The following is a 15,078-nucleotide window of genomic DNA, read 5'->3' as shown; positions in this document are numbered from 1 at the left end:
TGACGGCTCTCTTCTGGGATCAGGACTCGTGACACAGGAAACCAAACCCCTGACCCTACTGGGTCTCCTCATGCCTCCTCATCCTGGGTCATCCCTGGCTATGTCAGCACAACCCACGCATCGGGAAAAAGGAGACATACTGGCATGGATCAACCGATGCCAAGAGTCTTGTGTCGTGCCCTGTCGCCGACTCAATCTCATCCTTGAGATCACACCCACAGACCCCAGAACCCTGGTACCAAAACACTACTGGGACTATTTGGATGTGTTTTCCAAAAAAGATGCGGAGAAATTACCACATCGGCCCTACGATTGTGCCATCGAACTGTTGCCTGGGTCCAACCCACCAAGGGGACGTACGTACCCTCTCTCCGAACCGGAAAACAAAGCCCTAGAAAGATACATCAAAGAAAGTCTGGACAAAGGCTTCATTCGCCCGTCCTCTTCACCTGCCGGGGCTGGATTTTTCTTCGTGGCCAAGAAAGAAGGCTCCTTAAGGCCATGCATCGATTACAGGGGTTTAAACCGTATCACGATTGAGAACCGGTATCCGCTCCCCCTCATCACAGAGATCTACGACCTCCTGAAAGGGGCTACTTATTTCACCAAATTGGATCTCAGGGGCGCCTACAATCTGATTCGCGTTAAGTCCGGGGACGAGTGGAAGACGGCCTTCAACACTCGCTTCGGGCACTATGAATACAGGGTCATGCCCTTCGGGTTGTGCAACGCTCCTGCGGTCTTCCAGGCCTTCATTAACGACGTCTTCAGGGATATGCTCTTGTCCCACGTCATTGTATACTTGGACGACATCCTCGTCTATTCCCCTACACTCGGCGCACACCAGCGTCACCTAAAGGCTGTTCTGCAGAGGCTACGGGAGAACGGTTTGTACGCCAAGGCCGAAAAATGCGCCTTCGAGAAGACCCGTTTGCCCTTCCTTGGGTACATCGTCTCCTCCGAAGGTCTTCACATGGACCCTGCTAAACTTGAGGCCATAACCGCATGGCCCCTCCCGCTAACACTCAAAGCCATCCAACGTTTCCTGGGCTTTGCCAATTATTACAGACGCTTTATCATAAACTACGCTACCATAGCCGCTCCTATCACCGCTATGACTAAAAAAGGAGTTGACCCGTCTCTGTGGACCACACACGCCCAACAGGCGTTCGACCGTCTAAAACAAGCCTTCGTCTCAGCCCCCATATTACGACGGCCAGATCCTTCCAAACAGTATCTCCTAGAGGTTGATGCCTCCCAAACCAGGGCAGGGGCTGTGATATCGCAACGACATGACCAAACCACGAAATACCATCCCTGTGCCTTCTTTTCGAAAGGTTTCTCCGCGGCCGAACGGAATTACGACGTTGGTAACCGCGAACTCCTAGCCGTCAAAATGGCATTCGAAGAGTGGCGCCACCTGTTAGAAGGCACGGAAAAACCCGTAGTCGTCATGACAGACCACAAGAACCTGTTGTACATAGAGAGCGCTAAGAGGTTAAGTCCTCGACAAGCACGGTGGTCGTTGTTTTTTAACCAGTTTAATTTCTACATCACTTACAGACCGGACTCCAAAAACGTCAAGGCCGACGCACTCTCTAGACAACATGACAACCACAGAGACCAACGAGCCCATCATACCATCCACACGCCTTATCACCGGACTGTCCCTCCGCACGATGAGCAAAATCCGCATGTCCCAAGGGGCCATCCCGTCTTCCGGACGTCCTCCTCCGGGTTGTCTTTACGTCCCTCCCAGTCTCCGTACGGACTTCCTTCACTGGGGACATAAGTCCTTTCTCGCCGGTCACTCTGGTTTTCGGAAGACAGACTACCTCATTCGGAGATCGTTCTGGTGGCCATCCCTTGCCAAAGACATCCGAGCGTACCTTGCAGCCTGTCACACCTGCGCATGCCAGAAGACCTCTCGGAGGCGCCCTCAAGGTCTCCTTCATCCGCTTCCCATTCCCACGGTCCCATGGACACACGTGTCAATGGACTTCATCGTGGATCTACCCAAGTCGCAAGGTAACACCACTGTCTTGGTGGTTGTCGACCACTTCTCCAAACAAGCGCACTTCATCGCCTTACCGCGCCTACCTTCGTCTCTGCAACTGGCCAACGTCTTCCTCAACCACGTCGTCCGTCTTCACGGTCTCCCTCTCCACATGGTGTCTGATCGAGGTACACAATTCATATCCCGCTACTGGAGACACCTCTGCCATAAACTCGGCATACAGCTCCATTTATCGTCAGCATATCACCCTCAGACCAATGGACAGACTGAAAAAACAAACCAAACACTCAAACAATACCTGAGGATGTTCAGCAACGAACGCCAAAACAACTGGTCTTCTCTCCTCCCGCTCGCAGAAATGACATACAACGGTTCTCTTCATGAGTCCATCGGCTGTACCCTGTTCTTTGCTGCCTTGGGCTATCACCCTGTTGTGTTGCCTCCTCCGTCTTTTAGTTCCTCCTCCTCGGTGCCAGCAGTCGACAGTCGTGTGTCTGACATGGACAAACATTGGCAGTACCTCCGGGATATTCTCCTGAAAGCCCAATATCGCCATTAACGGTGTGCTGACTCCAAGAGAACACCTCCTCCGGATTACCAAGTGGGTGACCGTGTATGGTTATCAACGCGATAAAAAAAAGACAAATCCCAAGCAAGGGACCTGCTCCCTCCGTCCTCACCAATTTTACGATGCACAGATGCAGAGTTGTGGAACTGCTGACTGCAAAAACTGCGTCCTAGCTGGACAAAATGCAGACGTCTATCGACTCGATGTTGGAAGAATTATAATCCAACTCCAATCGCCTGGAAGAAGTAGCATCAAGTGTATCTATATGTGAAGCCGACATAGATAATCTTCAACACACAGTAACTACACTTCAAGAAAAAAAGTGAGTCCCTGGAGAACAAACTTGAAGACTTAGAGAGCATGAGTCAAATAAATAACCCCGAATCAGCTTCAAGCAACCAACTTCCTCCAGAACTTGTTACCATAGATTCTAGTTCCCAACACACCAGATTGGAAACCTATGATAGAAAGAATGAACAGAGTGGGCCCTGCCCAAACTAAGGAGAAGGCCACTTAAACGCCTCTTAAACTACGCCACCAAAAGCTGTTCATAGGCTATCAAGCACAGAGAAACCTTTTTTTTATCTAAACCAACCACACCAAGACTACTCAGCATCTGCTGCGGCAAAACACTGGAGTGTTGTATATATTATTATTGCTAGACACATTCAATAAGAAGATATCCAGTGGAGGGTGATATGCCTATGGGACAGAGCCCCTGTTATAAACCGGGTTCAATTTTGGCATTTGGTTAAGCCCACATTTATTTCTTTGGAATCCAAATGTTGTTGGATAGGTTATTAATATGTTTTATTTTGGTCTTTAATTTTTCAGCCTTCGAGTATCGGCCACAAGTAATGCACAGTCTTCTACATCAATATTGCAATCCAAATTACCAGGGTCTGCCTCCTCAGTGTGAAAGGTGGTCCAGTAACAATAAGGTACAACGTTTTACACACCATGAAGCAAACACCCAGCTGACATCATTAATCAGTAAGACACAACACACCGCCGATCTAACTCCCACCCTCTGCTATTTATTGTCCTAGAGCTTGCATAACCCAGTAAAAGAGGCACATCTTATTTGTATGAGAAACCAACTAAACAGATAAGTGAACATGCCAAGTTAAAGGCAAGCTGGATAGAGAGGTATGTGTATTTTAACTAAAAAAAAAAAAAAGCAGAGGCGTAGCAATTATTTTTATAATTTATTCTATTCACCATCTCATGATTAATTTACCAGACTTGATTATTTTCTGTTATCCTCAGCCAAATTGCAACATATGGTTTCTGCAGATATCAAGGATTTGGTGATATCAGATCACACTCTTATCACAATACACCTACAGTTTAAACCCTTACACTCTGTCACCAACACACGTAATATAATTGCTTCAGTAATTAAAGTTGTGGATTTCCAACCCAACTATACTAGTGAGTATCTGTTGGATGTGCTTGGCCGATACCTGGATGAAAACTTACCATATCTGGGGACAAATAAGCATGAACCTAGAATAAGGCAGTAACATTATGATTGGGTTCATTAAGATTTACAATGCACATGCCACATAGGCAAGGAAAGGTTGAAGAGCCACTCTTCAGGATGCTTGTGGAGTCTTACCCTTTCTCATCCTTTGCACACTAGGGGCAGTGACACTTGTTGGGACCAGCTTGATTTAAACTTGAAAATGAAATGCAACTTTCTAACTTAGTGCCTCAAACTGTTACCAAAGAAACTTAGTACAGTAGATGAAAGATTAAATACATATCATGCTTAATTCCCTTTGCAACCGGAAGATGTCCAGAAGTGCCATCATCTCAGTATTGGCAGAAAACAGTGGGACCCAGATACATCCATTTACTGTCCAGGGAAGTCTGGTCAGAAGTGGGGTTCATGGAAGACATAAAACGTAAATTACTCCAACATGGAAATAAGGTAAAGCAACTCAATGATTCTAGATAACACAGGAACTGGGGTATAGAAAAATCAGAGCAGGTGCTCTGGACTGATGAGTAAAGTGTTTCAATATTTGGTTGCTGAAGGAGGTAGTTTGTTTACCGAAGGCCTGAGGGCCTGGGGTGCAAAGTTTGGGGCTGCATTTCTGCAAATGGTGTTGGGAATGTGGTCAGAATGAATGGTCTCTTCTATTCTGAGAAGTACAGGCAGATACTTATCCACTATACCTTCGGTGAGGCATCTTATTGGCGCCAAAATTATTCTGTAGTATGATAACAACCCCAAGCATATAGCCAAAGATGCTAAAACTATCTTAGCTGTAAAGAAGAACAAGGAGCCCTGCAATAGATGCTATGGCCCCCATAGAGCTCTGATCTCAACATCTTTAAGTCTGAGGATGCCTAAATCCAAAGAAGAACTATGATTAGTTATCCATGATGTTTGGAACAACCTACCTGGCGAGCTCCTTTAAAAACTATGAGCAAGTGTACCTGGAAGAATTGATGCTGTTTTGAAGGCCAAGGTTGGTCATATCAAATGAGAAAGAGGGAAATAACGATTGAAGAAAGACATAGCAAAAAGACAATAATTGCTCTGGCCCTATAAATTAAAGTAAGTTGTTAAGACTTCATACTGCTTATTATATTTCACACAGGTTGAAGGGAAATTTCTTTCCAAGTGAACATTTTCAGTAATAAATAATTATTGTAAATTAAATACAGTTGTTAACATATTCTAGAAGTTCAACGTAAAACTAAGATAATAAAATGTGAGAAATATTTGATGTACATGTCTGCAGAGTGGTGTGAGTCTAGCTCCACCAAGAGCAATGCCTAATATACAGTATACACCAATAACATCATGACCACCTGCCTAACATTGTGTAGGTCCCCCTTTTGCCCTCAAAACAGCCCTGACCCGTTGAGGCATGGACTCCACTAGACCTGTGCTGTGGTATATGGCACCTATACATTAGCAGCAGATCCTTTAAGTCCTGTAAGTTGCGAGGTGGGGCCTCCATGGATCAGACTCCTTGTCCAGCACATCCCCCAGATGCTTGATTGGATTGAGATCTAGAAAATTTGAAGGCCAAGTCAACACCTTGAACTCGTTGTTTTGTGTTTCTGAACCATTCCTGAACCATTTTTGCTCTGTGGCTGGGTGCATTATCTTGATGAAAGAGGCCAATGCAATCAGTGAATATGGTGTCCATGAAAGGGTGTACATGGTCTGCAACAATGCTTAGATAGGTGGTACATGTCAGAGTAAAATCCACATGAACGGCAGGACCCAAGGTTTCCCAGCAGAACATTGCCCAAAGTATCACACTGCCTTCGCTGCCTTCTTCCCATAGTGCATCCTGGTGCCATGTGTTCTCCAGGTTATTCACACACACGTCAGGCCATCCACATGATGTAGAGGAAAATGTGATTTATCAAACCAGGCCACCTTCTTCCTTTGGTCTGTAGTCCAGTTCTTATGCTCCCATGACCATTGTATGCGCTTTCAGCAGTGCACTGGGGTCAGCATGGGCACCCTGACTGGTCTGCGGCTATGCAGCCCCATACAACAAATTGCGATGAACTGTATGTTCTGGCACCTTGCTATTACAATCAGGAATTTGAGCTACAGTAGCTTGTCTGTTGGATTTGACCACACGGGCTAGGCTTCGCCCCCCCCCCATGCATCAATGAGTCTTGGCTGCTCATGGCCCTGTCAACGATTCACCGATTTTCCTTCCTTGGACCACTTTTGATAGGTACTGACCACTGCACATGACAAAAGCTGCAGTTTTGGATATGCCCTGACCCAGTCGTCTAGCCATCACAATTTGGCCCTTGTCAAAGTCACTCTGATACTTACACTTGCCTATTTTTCCTGCTTCTAACACATCAACTTTGAATAAGAAATTTTCTTTATACTTTATACAGTAAACCACAGACAATGCAAAAGACATATAGCTGCATAACACTTTTTAAGAAAATGAATAGACAAAAATAGAAATAATCTTGACAGATGATGCTTGCATCATAGTTCACTGTCTAAAAGATATTTTTTCCATTAGATATACACATTTATACTAATAAAACCATATATAATATACAGATATAACATCATAGGCATAATCAGATCCAGGTGATCAAATAAATAACTTATACAATACATTATATATATATATATATCTACAATACACATACATATATATATATAAACTCCCCAAGGTTTATATAGAGCATAGATAATAGAGGTAGTGGTAATATATTTTTGGACAAAAACTTTTAAACAGTTGTACACTAAACCTTATTTAGTAGGGCTTCAAAGGACACGTTAATCAGACACCGCTCAAGCTATTCCACAAGTTGCAAACTTAACATAATATGTATACGGTATAATTTCACAGTAAGGGCTGATTTTTTGTAGTTTGTGAGATGGATATCAAAGAAATGCCAAGGAATTTAACAAATTAAGGAACGTTGGTTGGAAAGACCACATGCAGCTAAAAGTGTGAGCGGCTAGCAAAACTCAGTATGGCAGTGGCGGGTGGTTCTGTTTAATTCAGAACATATTTTGCAGTAAAGGGGTTAGAAGGTTAATTTACAAAACTAACTAAGGGGGCTATTTGTGTGTGGGGGTTTGAGTTAGAATTCTGCTGTAAAGGGTACTAAGGAACAACAGACTTTCAAAATCAAGAAGATCCTTTGAAGTTTTCTTTGAAATTGCTTCCCTTCTCTCCTGGTAATAGTCACGTTAACCTGCCTTATTCCTCTTTTTCACTAGAAACAGTCTTTTGGTTTATGATAGCCTTGCTTGTGGTCTGTCCTGAGGCTCAATACATAATTGAAATAGTGGTCAGAAAGCAGATAGGTAAAGGGGGCCCTCTACAAAGTATCCATTACAGTAGTAGAACATGTTTCTGCTGCTTTTTATAAAAACAATTTTTAATTAAGTTCAGAGTAAAAAATAAATGTAAGAAAGGTACATTTTATGCTGGTAAGAAAATATTCTGTATTGGTAACACCATCCCATAAGGACGTCTCCTCCTGCATAAAATGTTGCGTCACTGTCAACGATTTGTAAGTAACAATATGAAATTTGGGGTAATTTATAGGTTCTGGAGCACCCAAAGGAGACAGGGAGTTCCACTTCAGGTTGTGCTCTGGGGAAGGGTGGGGAGATGTCAGTTGTAGAAATACTAAAAATTAGTAAAATCCTTTTTTAGTATATATACAAGGTTGTTCCAGATCAGCTTTCTTATTAATTTTACCATTGTGCGATATTTCCCAGGATGCATTAAAAAAACACTGATGCTCAGAATGTCAAGCTTTGAAATAAGCGTTAGCTACACAGAAGCGTTTTCTCAAAATCATATCTATGATTTCCAAATTTAAAAAGGACGATAAAAAAAAATATATAAAATAGAATAGTGGCCTGTTCAGTTACTCGCATCCAAAGTTCTAGTAAAAACAAATATTTAGGTAGCATATTTATTTTGTTTGCTGGCCCACCTGGACAGGACTTTGAATGCGCAGAATACATAAAATTCTTTTTCTGTAAATACTCAGCTTTGAAATCAGTGGCGGATCTACCGGGGTCGCAGGGGTCGCGACTGCGACCGGGCCCCGGCGGCAGGGGGGCCCAAGCCAAGGGGCCGCCCGAAATCTTTTTTTTTTTACGTTTTTTTTTTTTTTTTTTAAATAAGGCAGGGGCATCCAACATGCGGCCCGCGGGCCAAATGCGGCCCGCGAGACCTCGAGGTGCGGCCCGCGTAAGATCGGCAGCCAGGGCAACCGATCTTACACGAGCCGCACCTCAAGCCCTGCTACTTACTTGTGGGAGGGTCTTCTGGACAGCACGGAGGAAGCGGAGTTCACGTGACTTCCTACTTCCTCTGTGCTTTAGCAGAGAAGGCAGAGGGAGGCCGCGCCCCCTGCTGAAGTCTGTGAGCGGCATCGAGGGAGCTGCAGTGCAGGTAGGGGGGTGGGGAGGGTGTTTGAATGAGTGTGTGTGATTGAGGGAATGAATCTGTGAATTAATGATTATATGAATAAATGAGTGTGTGTGTGTGTGTGTGTGTGTGTGTGTGTGTGTGTGTGTGTGTGTGTGTGTGTGTGTGTGATAGCATGGATGTGTAAGTGCTGGAACCTAGGCATGATGGGACTGTGATTGCTGTTAGCAATCACACTCCTATCATGCCAAGTCAGCCAGTACATGCTGAAACCTGGCTAGCTGCCCCCCTTGTGTATTGATGCTGCCAGCAGTATGGGGTCTGCACATCACTTACAGCCATCCTGTACCAGCGTGTATTGGCTGACTTGGCATGATAGGAGTGTGATTGCTAACAGCAATCAGAGTCCCATCATGCCTAGGTTCCAGCATTTACTGGATGGATGTGTAAGTGCTGGAACCTAGGCATGATGGGACTGTGACTACTGTTAGCAATCACACTCCTATCATGCCAAGTCAGCCAGTACATGCTGAAACCTAGCTAGCTGCCCCCCTTGTGTAGTGATGCTGCCAGCAGTATGGGGTCTGCACATCACTTACAGCCACCCTGTACCAGCATGTACTGGCTGACTTGGCATGATAGGAGTGTGATTGCTAACAGCAATCACAGCGAGCACAGTCCCATCATGCCTAGGTACCAGCATTTACTGGTTGCCTAGGCTAACAGCAATCACACTCCTATCATGCCAAGTCATATTGCTAATTTTGTCCAATTGTGTGTTACCTACTTTTATTAAACATGTGAGTTTTTATTAGTATTTTTAAAGGTGGGGGTCATTTTCGGTTTTAGCTAAGTGAACCCTGAATGTTTTGGTCCAGAATTTTCATTTTAGTTCATCCCTAGAATAAATCTAGGGAATCCTGAATTTGTAGTCGCAAAACTTTCAAGGCCCAGAAATCAGTGAGAGGAAGAGTAAAGGTTTTGTGTCATTTTACTTTATTTTAATCTGCATATTTTATTAAAGGCCATATTTTTTGTCACAGTGAAAAATGAGTGCGGCCCGCGCACGTATACAATTCTGATGAAGTGGCCCACTGCAGAAAAAACTTGGACACCCCTGGATTATGCCCTTTGTACATGCGCCCCTTTTTCTTTGATTATGATTCAATATGTAAATTGAATTTGTTGAATTAGTTGAAAAAAAATTGTTGGGTAAAAATCATGTTTTTTTGGGGGGGGTGAGGGGGTGGGGGGCCCTTAACAGATTCTCGCACCCGGGCCCTGAGGCGTCTAGTTACGCCCCTGTTTGAAATGCAAACATTTAGAATGTTCAGCAATACAGATACGAACGTAGAGTAGCACAAAGGTTAGACATTAACGTTTGCAAGCAGTTCCATGCTGTACGAGTTTCATGCAATGTAGACATTAAAAAAAGAAAAATAAGGATTTCTGGAACTCGCTAGTAGTGGTCTACGGATTTAAGGAAACATATGTTCATATATTAAGAATAAGGCAGCAACTAAGGGGGGTAACAGGCAGTTGAGGCAAGAGTCCTGCAATAAGCAAACCAAGATGTGAACCACCTAAGCTGTCCATTTATAGCTGCATATGTGAATTTCTCTGTGTCCTGTGTAGCAGGGAATAAAGCCAAAATAAATATGGGTGCACCTCAGAGAAATCGAGTCTGGAAAGGTTGGACACAAAGCTGCAGTTATTGCTGCAAGCCTGGCCTGTATTTGGATATAGTGTAGATACATAAAGCCAGCGCTGAGCTTGCTGGTAAATGGATATCCTGTTCTAAGGCCGAAGAGGACGGTGCCTGGGATTTGTCTCTGGCATTCCGACACAAATATTATTTGGAAAAAGGAAAAGCAATAATACACATTTTAATGCAACTTGGGAGGCTGGATAGTTTGGGGTCAGGTTTAAGGCAAGTCCTCAAATCAAGAGCAAACAGGAAAAAAAGCCTTTTGCGATAAATGAACACATTTTAATAATATTGCCAACTGCAGTGCAAACTGAATTATTAAACTTTACACACGGGGGAAAAAAATACTCAAAGGGAACGCATTGCTAAAAATAAGAATGTCATGTAAACCTGACAATTCACGGAGACCTACAGGATTCAATGAACCATCTTGTTTCCTTTTTTACCTGTTTTGAAGAAATGTAGACTAACAAATAACTTATTCTATATACATGAGGCTACCATACATTACTCTGCCCCATACCATGTTTAGTGGCATCATTTAGCATATTTTCTGTTATTGATTTTGCTAGGATGAGATGTTGTATAACTAACATTTTTCCTATGCAAATATATGCTGTTCACATCGTCTGCGTCACTCCTTCTTTTTATTTATTTTGGGGGGTATATGCAGTTTTTCCGGCATCTATTACCAACATATTCAGAACGGACTGCAGAGCTGCATTGAATTTAGTGATTATTATTACACTGATGTGTATGGGATCTTATAAGCACACTAGAATATGGTGACAAATATATATTTCCAGCACCGTGTGCACCGTTTCAATGTCCTAAACACCGTGTGTCTAATAGGAACAAATGAAAAGATCTAATTTACATGATCAGATGTTTGTGCCACAGAGGAAACTCATTACAGGCAACTCTTAATTCACTGGCATACAATTTAGCATTTCATGCCAGGTTTGTGTGTAGACATTACAAGGGTTACCAGTCACCGGTATTGATGTTAATTTGCAGCTGTCCACATCACCTAGAATTTCTTTGGACAGTTTTGATGATCTAATATTGTGCGACCCCAGCGTTGATCATCATGTGGGGTTTAGTCACGGAGTTAAATAGCAAGCAATGCATTTTCAATCATTTTTATCACCAGTTAAAGTTTAGATCAGTGAATCAAGCACAAGACTACCAGATTTCACTAAAAAGCAGTGAAGAGGAGGCTTCTCTGGGGCTTGGCCAGAGGACGAATGGGACAGAACAATAGATGTGCAAAAAAAGTTTCTTGTTAAGTTATTATTGTAATATTTTCCTTTTTGACAAATATGTGATTAGAACTATTGCATTCCTTGGCAAAGCGGAATTACAGCAGTAACACTATTTAACAAGTAAAACTCATCCCATTACCTGTTTGGTGCGTAATCAGCAGTTTTTAAACATCTTCAAATGTACTTTATACTGAGGAGTGTGAAATCAGGAAGTTAGGACGCGGGCGTTTATTCTACAGTTCTCTGAAAGATGTTGAAAAATGAATTGCTGATAACAGACATAAGCAAAGGATTCTCCTTACCGCTGATTTGTCGGGATACACTCCAGCTCTCAGTAAGGACGCCTTCCAACTATCCATTTCTTCCTGGGAGTCACAGGCCAGCTCAAGGCATCGGTAATCTTTGTAAACATTCCTGCCACGCAAAACAGTGAATGAATGAGAAGAGACAATACTTCTACTTACAAATACGTTTTGCGTCTTCACTGTTTTTGACAACCTGCTTAAAAACTGTCTTTTTTTTTATACAGGACAGTGTTACAAGTTGTTCCACTTTTATGGCTATGGATATGGGTATGGCACTAGTCTTTACATCCTCATGCTGTAACCGATAGCATTGATTATAGTATATGCAAACACATCATGCGGTGTGCCTATGCTGTACTGGAAGTGACATATTCTTCTGGCCATTGTTGCTGACCAGTTCACTCATGACAACATGTTCAATCATGACAACAGTTTATGTTTATGATAAATTACTGCAGGATGACACAAGATAAGCATAATTGGAGTACATCATAAGATACGGATTGGAGTATGGAGTTAGGAAAACATAAGTCATATTGGGGTGTTTGCGGATATAATTTATATTATATTAAACAATATCTGCTCTGCAAAGATCTATGACCAAGCATCTGCAATAACCTTGGGATACAATACATTTGGGGCAAGTGAATTTACATTGTAATGCCCATGCCAATTTTTCAATTAGGTACAGATGCTTCTCACTCTGTATACCTAGAAAACTGCCCAAGTAGTATACATCCAAGTGGCTTTGGGAGTCCACAGCCTATATATCCTTGCGGTTAGGTGTTCAGCTTTCGCACTATTCTGTACGTGCCAGGAAGCCATATACTGGTGGCCTTATTTTACTAGTAACATTTTAGCCTGGTTTTCTATGGATATTATATATTTTAGTGCTCAGTCTATATGTTCTTTATGTGGCTTTAAGATTGCCGCTCACCCTGTTTGTCATTCAACGTTTGTTTCATATATCAAGTTGACTTCTTAACTCATATATTGTCTTGTGTCATCATTATGTGAATACAAACCTTTCTAGATAGTTGAGGTAGAATATTAACCTATTTGTAAATATCAGTTTAAATTTAGGAAGGCATTCTTGGCAGTGCGTGTAGTACAGCTGTGAAATGCACTAATTGGATATGCATTTACCATAAATACTGTGGATATATTTAAGAAAGGGTAGAATAAATTTTTCATATTAGTGAATATCATCCTGTCCTAAAAATGTCAGTGTGTGAAAAAAAGAAGGCGATTATTTTAAAAGAAATGTACATGTACAATATCGCCGCGGAACAGAAAAAATACAAATTCAGGTAGCACTAACTTAGTTTAATAAAAAAAATATATAGTTCAAGAAGATGCAGAGTGCAAAACGAGAACAGAGAAAGTTGGGGACAGTAAAAGCAAGGGTAGACGTGATGACTCTGGAATTACTTGTTATATGAAACTATCCATCTGCTTTGAATTAGCTGAAATGTGTGACTAACATTTTCTAACAGGGCGTGCCTCTTTTAGGTCATTCCAAACCAGAGCTTCTCCATTTATTAAATTAACCCCTTAATCTTTACCCATTAGTTTCCAATTCTTTTTTTTCCCATTATGATGAGCAATTATTAATATGCGAGTACAAAAGCCAAAACCATAAAAAAGTACTACGTTCTGAATATTATTTAAAAAAATCTAAAATAATGTATTAGATCATGGGGGAATGCATACAACTCCTTGTAATACTGTGCAGCTCATCTGCCAGATCGAAATGTATAAAGCTGTGTCTGACTTGTGATACTCTTGGTGGCATTTTTTTAAAACTAGGTTGTTACTGTCATGTGTTATTCTGTTGGATTTTATTTTTAGAATTTATTGCAAGAATTCATTTGGTTAAGTTACCTTAACCAAAATCTTGGCTTGCCGCTCCATTATAAATCACACTCTATGTCATTAAACACACCAGAAGAAAACAGCATCTGGTATAACATTACATTTGGCACAGCTTCCAAACCAATGGTATTTGGGTAACCTACCCTAAATTACAATAGCTTACATTATATCAGATAGTTTCTCTAGTGGGAAGTTAAGAAATGTATATCAGATGGAGGAGCTGGACAAAGTCCTGAATCTGATACTTTCCATATACTGTTTATTTCAGCACATAATGTTTTTGTGAATTGGCATAACTGTATTATGAAAAATAAGAAAAGGTTGGTGCTCTGTTTAAATATGTATGGTTTATGAACCCTCATATACATCCAGTCTCTCTTTTGATGCATAACACTGTTTTTAGAAAAAAATCTTCATAGGACAGTATCGCCATCTGTTTAATATTCTTTGACCATGACGATGGCAGAAGTTACATGCAACCTCTTATGCAGATGTTTAAAGACAGAAAATGTAAGTGGGGATAATATCATAATCAGTGGATGGATTCCCCATTCTTTTTTTGGTTAGTATGGAATGTATAACACGCAGAAAAGACTCAGCTTCTCTAGCCACAGAGCCTGACCTTGTGTTCTGAGAATACTGTGAATTAACAGAATCCCTTCAAGAAGTTAAAAAGGAGTAAGTAAAGTTTTTTTCTGCGAAACACAAGAAGTAAGATCTCCACCCATAACTGTGGTTTCTGGAAATGGATTTGGTCTTTACTGTAAAATCATCAAAAATACTAGAGTTTTGAATTTGTCTTAAGAGAACTAAACCAGTGTAAAATACTATCCTGTTCCAATGTCAGCAGACGATGGTACAATGGAAACTTTCAGCTCTGAAGTCAAATAAAGCCAGTGAGATCTGAAATATTTTGGCCTACATGGAAATTTGACCTACATAAAACCCCCTCTTTATAGAGAGACCTTTGAATGGTCAAGATGAACAATAGATACTTATAACATTATAAGTATGGATGCATTCAACACAAGGGATTGCCTTTTGGCATTGCATTTGTTAACATGTCAAATTATCATTATCAAAGATTAAGGTAGGACATCTTCAGATTTATGGGGTGAAAGATGGTGACCGAAGAAGGCGGCAGGGTAAAACAGCAGCTGTGTGACTGAAATGACTCAGTGTTTATGGGTACAAGATATGCAAAATGGTGCATGTTTAATCTACCAGGCCAAATAAAAGCAATCACAACATTAACAAGTAACTCCAGTTCCCCCGTGCAGCCCCATCACCATCATGAATTAATTAAAATAATAAAAATACACTTGTTTTTATGAGAAACTGCAGCCCCAAAGCTGAAGTCAATTTCAGCCACGTTGTTATGCGATTTCCATACCAGTTTTGGATGGTTAAAATCAATGCTTTCTGTGCATGCGTGTG

General features: G+C 41.7%; 1 protein-coding gene across 1 annotated transcript in view; it reads right to left on the bottom strand.

Moving 5' to 3' along the window:
- LOC149283337 (dynamin-3-like) overlaps positions 1-15,078 on the bottom strand; it is a 114,084-nt gene that overhangs the window by 35,130 nt on the left and 63,876 nt on the right. Inside the window, exon 16 of the mRNA XM_089497713.1 lies at positions 11,764-11,875. Coding sequence (XP_089353839.1) covers positions 11,764-11,875 — 112 coding nt within the window. The remainder of the gene's footprint in view (positions 1-11,763; positions 11,876-15,078) is intronic.

Source organism: Sceloporus occidentalis, unplaced genomic scaffold (assembly GCF_023333645.1).
Source record: "Sceloporus occidentalis isolate IW3139 unplaced genomic scaffold, rSceOcc1.0.p SCAF_106, whole genome shotgun sequence".
In the NCBI taxonomy this organism is placed as follows: domain Eukaryota; kingdom Metazoa; phylum Chordata; class Lepidosauria; order Squamata; family Phrynosomatidae; genus Sceloporus; species Sceloporus occidentalis.
Note: the sequence above shows the minus strand (reverse complement) of the source record. Positions and strands in the feature narration are given on the sequence as shown.